The 14,008-nt window shown below is 32.6% G+C and overlaps 1 protein-coding gene across 4 annotated transcripts in view; it reads right to left on the reverse strand.

The window, feature by feature from the left end:
* Window positions 1-14,008, reverse strand: part of BLTP3B (bridge-like lipid transfer protein family member 3B) — a 97,565-nt gene that overhangs the window by 41,344 nt on the left and 42,213 nt on the right. For 3 of the 4 annotated variants that reach the window (XM_025439522.3, XM_025439523.3, XM_049093986.1), the window contains 7 exons: window positions 12,396-12,585; window positions 11,499-11,639; window positions 10,391-10,561; window positions 8,242-8,422; window positions 6,262-6,345; window positions 763-945; window positions 148-266 (listed from right to left, as the gene is read on the reverse strand). In XM_025439522.3, coding sequence (XP_025295307.1) covers window positions 148-266; window positions 763-945; window positions 6,262-6,345; window positions 8,242-8,422; window positions 10,391-10,561; window positions 11,499-11,639; window positions 12,396-12,585 — 1,069 coding nt within the window. The remainder of the gene's footprint in view (window positions 1-147; window positions 267-762; window positions 946-6,261; window positions 6,346-8,241; window positions 8,423-10,390; window positions 10,562-11,498; window positions 11,640-12,395; window positions 12,586-14,008) is intronic. The other variant, XM_049093985.1, reaches the window with a different exon arrangement.

The following is a 14,008-nucleotide window of genomic DNA, read 5'->3' on the forward strand; positions in this document are numbered from 1 at the left end:
TTTGAGATCAAGAGTCAGATGCTTAACCAACTAAGCCACCCTAGTGCCCCTGGTCAAGATGTTTTTAAATAAAATGATGATATTAGTTCATAAGAGATGCTTGTAGAAGATGTTTATCAGAAGATATAATTAAAAAATAAAGCATACCTGATATATATTGAAATCTGCAAGTCTAACCACAACAGAACTAGACATTAACTTAGCTTTGGATTGCTGAGATAATACTGAAGGTGTTCTGGAAGTCCCTTTCAGAGCTGAGTCTTTCTCTGTGGGAAATAAAAAAAAAACTTTCAACTTATTGCAAAATTATTTTTGTAACAGTCACTTTCTAGAAATATATATGAACTCTAGTTTATCAAATAAGATAATATATGTGAAGAAACTTTATGTATAAACTGATGTAGGAATATAAGTTATTGCAACGATTCCTCTTTTTTGTGTGATTATTCCTTAAACATGAGTCATACTTACATCACATTTAAGATATTCTTGTACAATAACTTCTACCTGAAAGTCTTGTTTAAAAAAGCCATTTAACAGTCTCAAATATTCTACCTGGGTATAATTCTCATTGGTCATATTAAGAAGTGCTTAGGTCCAAAAGTCTATGTTCTGAATAAGATGCAGAACTTTTACACATTATTAAACATAATACTTATCCACAGAAAATATATTATGATCACATACACACACACACACACAAATACACACACACACAATTAATACCAGGGGAATGCCATAATGTTTTTATAGGTAAAATACCTGTTTGTGTGTGCTGGGGAGAGGCATGTGTTGGGGATTTAGGAGGTGAACCTACATTATGATCCTTTACAGCCTGCTTAAGCATTTCAACGTTGCACTCAAATTCATGTAACAATTCATTGGCCCATCCATTTTTTGTTTTGGTTGCATCACTAAAATACATCCAATGATTACAACTATCTCCTGTAAAATAAGTGATAGGTATTTCACTGAAAAATGTACAATTTTCATTTATTTTATTATAGCACCTCTTCTGACGAGATTTATCCGTTTTCCAAGGGAATCTTTCTCAAGAAAGCAGACTTCACTTACAAGAGATTTTAATCGTCCTAGAAAATATTAGCAAAACATTTAGAATACAAGAAGAGAGTGTCAAAGGAAAATTATTTAAGAGGTTTCATTCAAGACCCACCACTGGTACAACATCACTCAATGTTTCAATTACAAATAGTACTGCTGGTCAACCTTCACTGACTGCTCAACTACCTGTATACCTCCATTACAAAGAACCCCACAAAATACTACAACAGGTGAAAGTCCTTTCATCAAAGATTTGTTATAAAGTAATAAAATAAGATGAAGGTTATTAAAACACTAAGGAAACCATTAAAATTTCTCAAGATAGTCATCAGTCATAAAAATATAGATATTATCTATACCTCTATAGATTTTTTAGAGGAAAAATTAAAAATCAAGATTATTAGGTTTCTCTGTAGCAAAACCTGAGAAAAGTAATATGAACGTGTAAGAGTTAAGAAAATAAAATCTTTATGACTAAAAGTTTTACCTCCCAAAATATGAAATATTTCTGTAGTTAAAAATATTTTATGTATATGTAAGTAACTGCCAAATTAGGAGAATAGAATATACAACAAAGCCTTTCAACAAAAATCAAATAGCATAACCTTTACATTCTGTCAAGTACAGATACAGAATTAAAAGAGTAGGAGATGGAAAGTTGTGAACAGAAAAATTTTATCACTTTCTTAAAGTCTTTAAAAATTCATTATATCTGTTTTTTCTTATCTTTGTGAATTAAAAAAAAAAAGCCACACATCATCAAAATGCAGAGACTGGCATAAGGTCAAATAACTTAATTTGGCCATAAACATATATACTTTTTGTTTTTATTATTTGGGAGAAAAAGCCTATCAATATTCAACTATTTTTTTAAAGATTTTATTTTTTTAAATTTATTAATGAGAGATACAGAGAGAGAGAAGCAGGCTCCATGCAGGGAGCCCGATGTGGGACTTGATCTCAGGACTCCAGGATCATGTCCTGGGCCGAAGGCAGGTGCCAAACTGCTAAGCCACCCAGATGTCCATATTCAACTATTTAAAAGCATATTAATGTATCACTTCTCAGGCTTTTGGCTACAATCAAATGTAAAAAATCTATTAATGCAACCTAAAAATATAGAAAAGTTAAAAAAAAAAAAGTTCCAGGAATCCTACAATGTAGCTAAATCACTGTCATCCTTTTATTTTATACTTTCTTGATTTTTTTTAATATACTAATAATATACTAATTTTTAAAATTTAAAACATATTAAAAACTTGCTTTTGTCACATTAACCAAATAAAATAGTACAAAATATATCTTCCATATTCTGATTTTAAGTTTTAAGAAAAACAAAACCACTGGAAGGACATAATAAAGACTAGAGCAGAATTAAATGATATAGAAACTAAAAAACAATGGAACAGAGCAATAAAACAAGGACCTGGCTCTCTGAAAAAAAAAAAAAAATTCAATAACATTGATAAACCTCTAGCCAGACTCCTCAAGAAAAAATGAAACAGTACTCAAAATTGCAAATGAGAGAGAAGAAATAATAATCAAGACCACAGAAATACAATTATAAGAGAATATCATGAAACACTATATGCCAACAAATTAGACAACCTAGAAAAAATGGATGAATTCCTAGAAACATTTAAACCACAAAAACTAAAACAGGAATGGAAAATTTGAACAGACCAATAAGCAGCAAAGAAATTGAACCAGTAATCAACTTCCAACAAACAAAAGCCCAGGACCAGATGGTTTCACAGGCAAATTCTACCAAACATTTTTTTTTTTTTTTTTTTTTTTTTTTTTTTTTTTTCTACCAAACATTTTAAGAAGAGTTAGTATGTACTGGTCTCCAAACTATTCCAAAAAACAGAAAAGGAAAGAAAACTTCCAAATTCACTGAGACCAGCAGTATTTTCATACAAAAACCAGATAAAGATACCACTGAAAACAAGCACCACAGAATATCCCTGATGAACATAGATGCAAAAATCCTCAACAAAGGGATCCCTGAGTGGCGCAGCGGTTTAGTGCCTGCCTTTGGCCCAGGGCGCGATCCTGGAGACCCAGGATCGAATCCCACGTCGGGCTCCCTGCATGGAGCCTGCTTCTCCCTCTGCTTGTGTCTCTGCCTCTCTCTCTTTCTCTCTGTGTGACTATCATAAATAAATAAAATTAAAAAAAAAAAGACTTATTAAAAAAAAAGTCTTAAAAAAAAAATCCTCAACAAAATATTAGCAAACTGAATTCCACAACACATTAGAAAAATCATTCACCCAAACAAGTGGGGGATTCATTCCTGTGTTGCAAGGGTGGTTCAATATTTGCAAATCAATGTGATACATCACATCAATAAGAGAAAGGGTAAGAACTATACGATCATTTCAATAGATGCAAAAAAAAGCATCTGACAAAGTACAACATCCATTCATTATAAAAGCTCTCATCACAGTGTGTATGGAGGGAACATACCTCAACATAATAAAAGCCATATATGAAAACCTCTCAGTGAACATCTTCTTTAATGAGGAAAAACTGAGAACTTTTCCCTTAAGGTCAGGAACAAAAAACAAGGATGTTCACTCTCATCACTTTTATTCAACATAGTACTGGAAGTCCTAGGCACAGCAAGCAGATAACAAAAAGAAATACAGAGCATCCAAATCAGCAAGGAAGATGTGAAATTTCCAGTATCTGCAGATGACATGATACTACATGTAGAAAACCTGAAAGACTCCAGCAAAAAACCTGCTACAACTTATAAACTAATTCAGTAAAGTCACATGATAAAAAAATAAATGTATAGAAATCTGCTGCATTTCTATACACCAATAATGAAGCAGCAGAAAGAGAGATCAAAGAATCAATCCCATTTACAACTGCACCAAAAACCACGAGATACTTAGGAATAAACCTAAACCAAAGAGACAAAGGATCTGTACTCTGAAAACTAATTGATGAAAGAAACTGAAGAAGACATAAAGAAATGGAAAGACATTTCATGCTCATAGACTGGGAGAATACGGTTAAAATGTCCATACCACCCAAAGCAATCTACACATTTCATGCAATCCCTATCAAAATACCAACAGTATTTTTTTTTCCAGAACTAGAAGAAACAATCCTAAAATCTGTTTAGAACCACAAAAGACCTCAAATAGCCAAAGCAATTTTGAAAAAGCAAAGCAAAGCTGGAGTCATCACAACTCTGGATCTCAAGTCCTATTACAAAGCTGTAGTGATCAAAACAGTATGGTACTGGCACAAAAACAGATATACAGATCAATAGAACAGAATAGAGAACCCCCAGAAATAAACCCACAACTATATGGTCAATGAATCTTTGAAAAAGGAGGAATGACACCTGGGTGGCTCAGCGGTTGAGTGTCTGCCTTCAGCTCAGGGCATGATCCTGGAGTCCTAGGATCAAGTCCCACATCGGGCTCCCTGCATTAAGCCTGCTTCTCCCTCTGCCTATGTCTCTGCTTCTCTGTGTCTCTCATAAATAAATACATTAAATCTCAAAAAAAAAAAAAAGGAGGAATGAATATCCAATGGGAAAAGGACAGTCCCTTCAAACAAATGGTGCTGGGAAAACTGGGACAGAAACATCCAAGAAAATAAACTGGACCGCTTTCTTACACCAAACACAAAAATAATTCAAAATGGATTAATGTCCTAAATGTAAGACCATAAAAATTCTAGAAGAGAATAGGCAGTAACCTCTTTGACACCAGCCACAGCTACTTTTTTCTAGATATGTCTCCTGAGGCAAGGAAACAAAGGCAAAAATAAACTACTGGAACTACATCAGAATAAAAAATTTTGTACAGCAAAGAAAACAATCAACAAAACTAAAAGGCAACCTATATAATAAGAGAAGATATTTGAAAATGGCATATCCAATAAAGGGTCAGTATCCAAAATATACAAAGAACCGATTCAACTCAACACCCCAAAACCAAATAATCCAATTAAAAATGGGCAGGAGACATGAGCAGACATTTCTCTAAAGATAGCCAGATAGCCAACAGACACATGAAAAGATGCTGAACTTCACTCCTCATCTGGGAAATGTAAATCAAAACTACAATGAGATAGCATCACATACCTGTCAGAATGGTTAAAATCAACAACACAAGAAAAAATAGGTGGTGGTGGGATGTGAAGAAAAAAAAAACACTTGTACGCTGTTGATGGGAATGCAAACTAGTGCAGCCACTGTGAAAAACAGTATGGAGGAGCCTCAAAAAATTAAAACTAGAATTACTATATGATCCACTAATTCCACTACTGGGTATTTAGCCAAAGAAATACAAAAACACTAATTCAAAAGGATATATGCACCCCTAAGTTTATTACAGCATTATTTACAACAGCCAAGATATGGGAGCAGCCAAAGTGTCCATGGATAAAGATATGGTATATATATCTACAATGAAATATTATCAGCCATAAAGACGAATGAAATCTTGCCATTTGCAAGGATTATGAATGGAGTAGGGAGCATAATGCTAAGCAAAATAAGTCAATCAGAGAAAGACAAATACCATATGACTTTACTCATGTGGTATTCAAGAAACAAACGAGCAAAAAGGGGGAAGGAGAGACAAATTACGAAATACATTCTTTAATTATAGAGAACAAACTGATAGGAGGGGGGTGGATGGTGGTTGGGTGAAACAGGTGATGGGAATTGAGGAATGTAGTTCTTGTGATAAGTACCGAGTGATGTATGGAATTGTTCAATCAGTATACTGTACACCTGAAACTAATGTAACACTGTATGTTACCTAACTGGAATTAAAATAATAAAAGATTGGGATCCCTGGGTGGTGCAGCGGTTTAGCGCCTGCCTTTGGCCCAGGCCTCGATCCTGGAGACCCGGGATCGAATCCCACGTTGGGCTCCCGGTGCATGGAGCCTGCTTCTCCCTCTGCCTGTGTCTCTGCCTCTCTCTCTCTCTCTCTCTCTCTCTGTGACTATCATAAATAAATAAAAATTAAAAAAAAATAAAAGATAAAAATAAACATACATTAAATTAAAACAGAATGATAAAATAAATTTAAAAAGAAATGAATTAAAACAAAATAAATACAAAAGGAAATGCGATAAACTGTCTATATAACTTCATTTTTTAATTTTTTTTCTATATAACTTTAAAGCAAGATTTACATCTATTAAAGAAACTGGTATACATACCTGCTTTGTGATAAGGATAATAATCTATAGTTAGCTGTGTAAAAGACAGTTGCATAGCCCCTCCAGTAATACGTCTATTCGACTCTAGAAAAAGAAAAAAATAGAATTGAGAGAAAGAAACATTAAGGAAGTATCAGAAATACTTCATTTATCATACCTGCAGTAAACTGAGACACAAAGAAGTTAATTAAATAGACCAAGGTCATACCAGCTAAGAAATACAGAGCTGCTCTGAACCCAGGAAATATTAACCACTATACTATATCATCCTGTCTCTTATTAAAGAGGAATTTTAGCCTATTGGGTTAGGTAAGTTGTCTGAAGTCACACAGCTATATTAAGATTAGAAGCAGATCACAACTCTGTGTGACTCCAACATAAAAATCAAATTTTAAAGCAGCATGGATAAATCAACTATAAGTAAGGAAAATACAAATTAAGATACAACTAGATACAAATGAATATAATTCATTTCAGACCTTTCTGGATTTTAGAACAGATCTGTAGGATGAGGGAAAAATTTTGGTGGAGGAGTTTTCCCCTTAAATAACATAATTCAGATTATTCTATGAGGGAATATGAAGAGTGAGAAATATAAAAAAGCTTAGAAGACACTTTTCTCTATTCTTTTGCTTATTACTTAACTTTGACCCCTCATTTTTAAATTTTTGATTATTTTAACTTTTCCCTTTTTCCTTTCAAGTAACTAAAGCAGAAGATCCTAACTTTAAACCAGAAAGCACAAAGGTGGACAAAAGAAGACAACAAATCCTTCTCAAAACTCCAAATCTTCCTTACCTTTCCATTCCACCCTTTTATCTAGTCACTGATATCTGGCTGCTTTATCTGATGAAGGCAGGGTAACTTCTGCTAAATATCCAGGTAGGTTTCACTATTTTCTCTTTCAGCTTTAAAAATACAATGCAACAATTTTCACAGATTCAGACTCTGAATCAGGTCTGAAGTAGATCAGTCCAATACAGATATTCCTGTTTTAAAGAGATCCTCAGGGACACCTGGGTGGCTCAGCGGTTGGGTGCCTGCCTTCGGCTCAGGTCCTGATGCTGGGATCTGGGATCGAGTCCCACATTAGGGTCTCTGTGAGGAGCCTGCTTCTTCCTCTGCCTATGTCTCTGCCTCTCTCTCTTTCTGTGTCTCTCATGAATAAATAAATAAATCTTAAAAAGAGAGAGAGAGAGAGAGAGAGAGAGATCCTCAAGCTCAGCAAAATCAGAGAACTACTTACCGTCCTAGAAGTACCACTAGACCAACCCTCCCAACACTCACAGGCCAGGAACACTCTCCAGTGGAGAAACAGAAATGCCCAGTACCTACATTATGGAACCACAGATTTTCAATGTGACCAAGAGCTTCCCATTTACTTCATTACCTGTATCTACTATATAAGGAAAAGTAAGAGAAGCTAAAAGTAAAGAAAAAAACCTTACTACCTGGAATTTAGCTTCCTAACCAAATTTTGGGAGGATTACTGGTAAAGAGCCACAAGAAATGGTTAAATAGCCATACATCTGTGTTTACATGCACATGGGGTCAGAAATATGCAGACAGACGACCATGGGACATGTGTGCAAATAATTATGAATTGAGTATGTACTAAAATTTAATTTACAGACAATTTCAAAATGATAAAAAGGCTAATTCAAAGGCAAGTCTAATATTTCATCATCCTCCAAGGATGTCATCTATTTAGTCCTTGATTTTTTTTTAAACCTAATTTTATTGGTAGTATCAATAGCTACCAATTAATTGTGCTGAAATTCTAAGTATTAAAGCAAAATAAAATTTCATATCAACATATATTGCTTAAAATTACAATTTTCATCTATGTACTTCATATGAATGATAAAATTATGGCCAGTTATAGCAGACATACTATATCTTACATATGATAAATAATCTAGTTTTGTAGGAAATCCTAGAAAAACCAAAATATAGTGTGAAATAAGCAGCTCTTATTACCTTTTTCTCTAGCATGAATATCATCACATATGTGTAGATCTAGATGAGAAATCACTAAGTGATGAGAGGTTTCTTTAACATCAAAGTCATTGAATAGTTTCACAATTGCATCATTTAGATCAGGAGCATTTGAGGTCTGTGGTGTCTTCACTTGTTGGGTAGATGGGGCTACTGTAGAGCTCTAAAAGATTCAAAACTGCCTTATCACTTCAAGTTAAATATTTGAAATTCCACAAATGAGAAAACTTAAATATCTTTAGTAATGAAGTCATGAAAAATAAGCTAATATATTTTCTATCAATAACTTGATTCTTCTAAAATATTTTCTGAATTATATGAGAATAAAGTTAAATCTAAAAACTGGAGGCTATACACAATTTGAAAATGAAACCAATGTATTTTAATAAATATTTGAATAGTTATATTTGTAGTCTTTTTTGGGGAAATATATTTATTAATTTATAAATATATAACATAAATAAATAAAATATAGTTATTAAAGGCAGCTTATTCAAATAGTATTACTTCTACATATTAGAAGAGAAAGAGGTGGCCTGGGTGGCTCAGTCAGTGGAGGAGTTTTCCCCTTAAATAACATAATTTAGCTTATTCTATGAGGGAATATAAAGAGTGAGAAATGTAAAAAAGCTTAGAAAACACTTTTCTCTATTCTTTTGCTTACTGTTTAACCTTGACTCCTCATTTTGTTATTTCAGTTTGTTTTAACATTTCCATTTCTTGGTTCCAGCTCAGGCGGTGAAATAGGAGCCCTGCATCAGGTGCAGACTCAGAGGGCAGTCCATTTGAAGATTCTCTTACTCTACCCCTTCCCCACCCCAAACAAGCATCGCCCCCCAAATAAATAATCTTTTTCCAAAAAAAGAGAAATAAATGTGAGCCCTGTATATATGAGCTGTATACACTATTATATGCCCATGTAAAATATAAATCATTTCTTTCTACATTGCTTGTGATACTGTTTAGTAAGTGATCTGGTGCCTCTCCTAAGGGATCTGGCATGTCCTCTGAACGTGGATATCTGAAGAAGCCAGAAAGCAGAAGAGATTTATAATAGACATTGAATTCAAATTTTTCCCCCGAAGGAAGAAGCATGAAATACTGATGAAGTGTAAAGACCTATATGAATCTAATAACCTAAAATGTGTAAGCATACTATATGTGTAAGCATACTATATGTGTAAGCATACTATAAGGTCACATTATGTAAGCTACAGAACTGTACATGAAACTTTAGTAATAATTAACAAAATTAAGACAAAATTTTTCACTAAAAAATATTTAAAAGTTTCTAATTAAGAACAACCCAATAATAAAAGAACAGTTAGTGATATATGGAAAATTAAAATGTATACATTTTGTATAAATACATATTTACATATCATCTATTAAGAACTATCTATAAAAAAAAGAACTATCTGTAAACAAATTTTAAAGTATACTCAGTAAAGGAGAATTTCTCAAAGAAAATGATCAAGACCCACAGTAATTAAAGAAAAGGAAAGATGAAATACAACTGTGAAGCCTTAAATTCTAGGGGCTCGAGATAATTTTTTTTTTTTTACTAATTGTAAAATTAATTTCCGTAAGACAAATCACTTATTTTTATTTTTACTTACTTTATTTTTTACTTTTTTTTAAGTAGGCTCCAGGTCCCATATGGAGCCCAACAATGATTTCACAATACCCCTTGTTTTTATTAAGAACAAATACAATGCTAACAGTTTCGTGTTGAACTTTAGCAGTTCCCCAGGGTTTTACATTTTCTGCAATATTAATTTTCACACTTCTCCCTTGACTATACCCAGGTTCTTTCCTTTTGCCCTTACTTTAGTAAGTTTAAGTTGTATTTTACTTCTTGAAAAAAGATATTTATAATATCAAATACTTTTATGTCATCATTAACTCTAGTGCCTAGTACAGAACTTCAAACAAAATAGACATCATATGACAGAAACACATTTAATATATATTTTCATATAGATACTATGTGTAGAAAATTATCCAGTGAGATATCTACATAAAAGATTCTTGGACTCAGTCTTATGATCTAATTCACACAAAGAAACCACTAACCATTCTGACTTTTAGACCATTTACATATTCTGTGTTTTTCCTCTTAAGAACATACCTGTGTAGGTTCAGGAGCCATACTTTTCCTTTGTTCTGTTGATTTTTCTATCGCTTCACTAAGAGACTTTGCATATTGTACCATAGCCTTCAATTGGGAATCCGTTAAAACCCACAGTAAGTCATCCAATATTAGAATTAATTTTGTTGCAATAACATTGCAGTCCTTTAACTGTCAGAAAAAAGGATTCATAAAATTAAGCCAAGACATAAAACTTACAATGCACTGTTTTAAAAATATTTAAAATGTTTGAATGATATTAAATATATATCCTTCCTTCATTCACCAAGTATTTACTGTGTTCCTATACTATAGAATGAGTATGTCTTTGTATTGAAGATATGGTGGTAAAACAGACTGACAAATTCCTGTACTTTAAAAGATGCATGTTATACAGAAACAAGTACTTATATAATTTAATTTTGCATTTATAGCTAATAAATCATAAAATTACCCATATTAATTGTGCTAATTCTAGTACAGAAAGAAGTATTAAGATTAAAAACTGAAGTGTTATTTTAACCACATTTCACAACACTAAGCATTATACTCTGAAAAAATTTTTTTCAATTTAATTTAGTATATTTATTTGTGTCTAGTGATATAAAACATAATGATGAGACTTTAAGTGCACCATGTTTTAAAAACCCATTATTCTTTCATTAAACTTCATTACAGTCTATAGTGAACTCTGAATTTGATATCCTCAAGTAACTGTATTCCCTATTTATTTAAATCAGCATTCATACCTTAATAACCTTCTAAAGGTAGTAGTTCAGTCTACTAATAACAGAGGCTTTGCTGTTTACCCATTCTTAAGTAAGATTCAATAGAAGAAATGAAATTTATAAGACAGGAAATATTCAAAAATATTTGACAATGGAGAATCCATTAAATTTATCAAAAGTAAAAATCTATTAAACCTAGAAAACTGAAAAATGTTATCATAACACTAGATTTCTTCAAATACTGCTTGAGGCACTATATTTCCTTTTATTTTGCTTCATTTTAATATTTCAGTGTTTCATCTGGAAAATTATTTAAAATTTCCTCTCAATTCCACTAGTTATCTATCACATGAACCAAAAAGGTAACCCTGTTGACTTACTCTTCTTTTAAGTGTGACTCTGATCTTTGATTGGTTGGTTATTAATCGAACAGGAGCACACATAATTTCAAGATGTGAACTTTGAGTAGCATCGGCCTCTATTCGAATCATCTGCCAATTTATTTCTTTAAATGTCAAAACCTAAGGAGAACAGGTATTAGCTTCAGTTACTCAGTCAAAATAGAGTAAGAAATATGTAGATTCATAAAAACAACAAAAAAGCTAAATAAAATTTTATCTTTTTACTAATATTTTTTAAAGATTTTATTTATTTATTCACGAGAGACACAGAGAGAGAGGCAGAGACATAGGCAGAGGGAGAAGCAGGCTCCCTGTGGGGAGCCCAACATGGAACTCGATCCTAGGACCCCGGGATTATACCCTGAGCTGAAGGTAGATGCTCAACCACAAGCCACCCAGGCATCGTCTTTACAATTTTCTTATGACACTCTAGATATATTCACTATGATTTTATTTTTTAAAACTGTATAGTTACAAAAAATTCAGTAACATTTCCTCATAATTACATTCACTATTTGTAAAGTTGTTAGTACTTTATTTTAATTTTGATATAAAGTACAAATAACATTTGAATCATATGAGCAAGAAAAACTTAAATAACATTTTTTTTGTATATTTAAAATTCAATTCTGAGTAGCCAAGAATTTAAAATGGGGTTCATTAACTCTATAAATTAAAAGGTTTATTACAGTAAAAACACCAAAATATGCACATTTTTAACTAAATAAGAGAAATAGAGAGAAAAGTATAGTTAAAACACAAGAGTAAATGTGGTATGTGAATATATGTAACTATAAGAAGTAATTATTTTAAAATGTCCTCTTATATTTAGTGACTAAAACATTTTTTAAACAAAGAATGAAAAGAAACGTTTACCTCTCCTCTCTGTGGATCCTGAATACGAGTAAATCTTAAATCTCCATGTTCCCAGTTTGCATTTACACTATAGATCCTTAGCTGGGAAAGTTCAAAGGATGCATTGAAAGCTTTTGCTCCAATGCGGATAACAATGGAATTTACAGAAACAGTAATTCCCTCAACTACTTTTTCAGCAAAGCCATATTCACTGGAAAAATAAATCAAAACAAAACATAATGCACTAGAGCCAAAATAAATTATTAAAAAGGTTATTTGTTAATATTCTCAAAAACAAGTACACAAACTGACCATTATTCATTTTTTTTCCATTATTCATTTTTATGTAAAAAAATTTTGGTTATAACAATAGTCTGATTATATGTAAATTATAAAAATGTTCTCAAAATGATAAAAGATTTCTAAAATTTAAGGCTACTTTTTATTTGATAAGTTTTTAATTTTATTTCCAGAATAGTTAATATACAGAAATACATGAATTTCAGGTGTACAATAGTGATCTCATAATTCTATAAACTACTCAGTTCTCATCATAAGTATACTCTTTAATCTCCATCATCTATTTGGCCCACCTCTCCCCTTTGAGAACTATTAATTTGTTCTCTATACTTAGAAATCTGTTTCTTCATTTCTCTTTTTTTCCCTTTGCTTGCTTGTTTGTTTCTTAAATTCCAAAATCATATGGTATTTGTCTTTCTCTGGTCAACTTCACTTGCTTAGCATTATATGCTCTAGATCCATGTTGTTGCAAATGCCATGATTTCATTGTTTTTTACGGTTGAATAATATTGTATTGTAGATATACACCACTTTTTCTTTATGCATTCATCAATCAATGGACACTTGGGCTGCTCCCATATCTTGGCTATTATAAATAATGCTGCAATAAGCATACGGGTGCATGTATCCTTTCTAACTAGTGTTGGTGTATTCTTTGAGTAAATACCCAGTAGTGCAATTACTGGATTGTGGGGGTACTTCTATTTCTAAATTTTTGAGGAACCTTCATAATGTTTTCCACAGTGGCTGCACCAGTGTGCATTCCCACCAATGATATACGAGTGTTCCTTTTTCCCTACATCCTTGCTAATATTTGTTCCTTGTGGTTTTGATTGTAACCATTTTGATAGGCTTTTTTTTTTTTCTTTTAGAGAGAGAGAGATAAAGACAGAGAATGCCTGTGTGAGCAGGAGAGGGGCAGAAGGAGAGAAGGAGAGAGAAACTGAAGCAGGCTCCACATCCAACAAGGAGCCTAATGCGGGCTTGATCTCATGACCTTGAGATCATGACCTGAACAGAAATAAAGAGTCGGACACTTAACCAACTGAGAGGCCCAGGCCCCCTGAAACGTTACTCTTTAAATTAGGTTATTATAATCACTATCCAAAACTGCCTACTCTTCAAGTTGTCAGATGTTCAAACAACTAGAATCTATAAAGTAAAAATAAGAGAGCTAAATTCCTGACACAAAGAAGGCTACAAACTATAACTACAAAATAAGCTCAAATTTAGGAATAAAGTCAGAAAAGTTCACATTCTCTAATCCAATCAGCAAATGTTTACTGAACATCTACCATGTGCACAATGCTGGGACATAAGAAAAACCAAAACTC

This window comes from Canis lupus, chromosome 15 (genome assembly GCF_003254725.2).
Source record: "Canis lupus dingo isolate Sandy chromosome 15, ASM325472v2, whole genome shotgun sequence".
In the NCBI taxonomy this organism is placed as follows: Eukaryota; Metazoa; Chordata; class Mammalia; order Carnivora; family Canidae; genus Canis; species Canis lupus.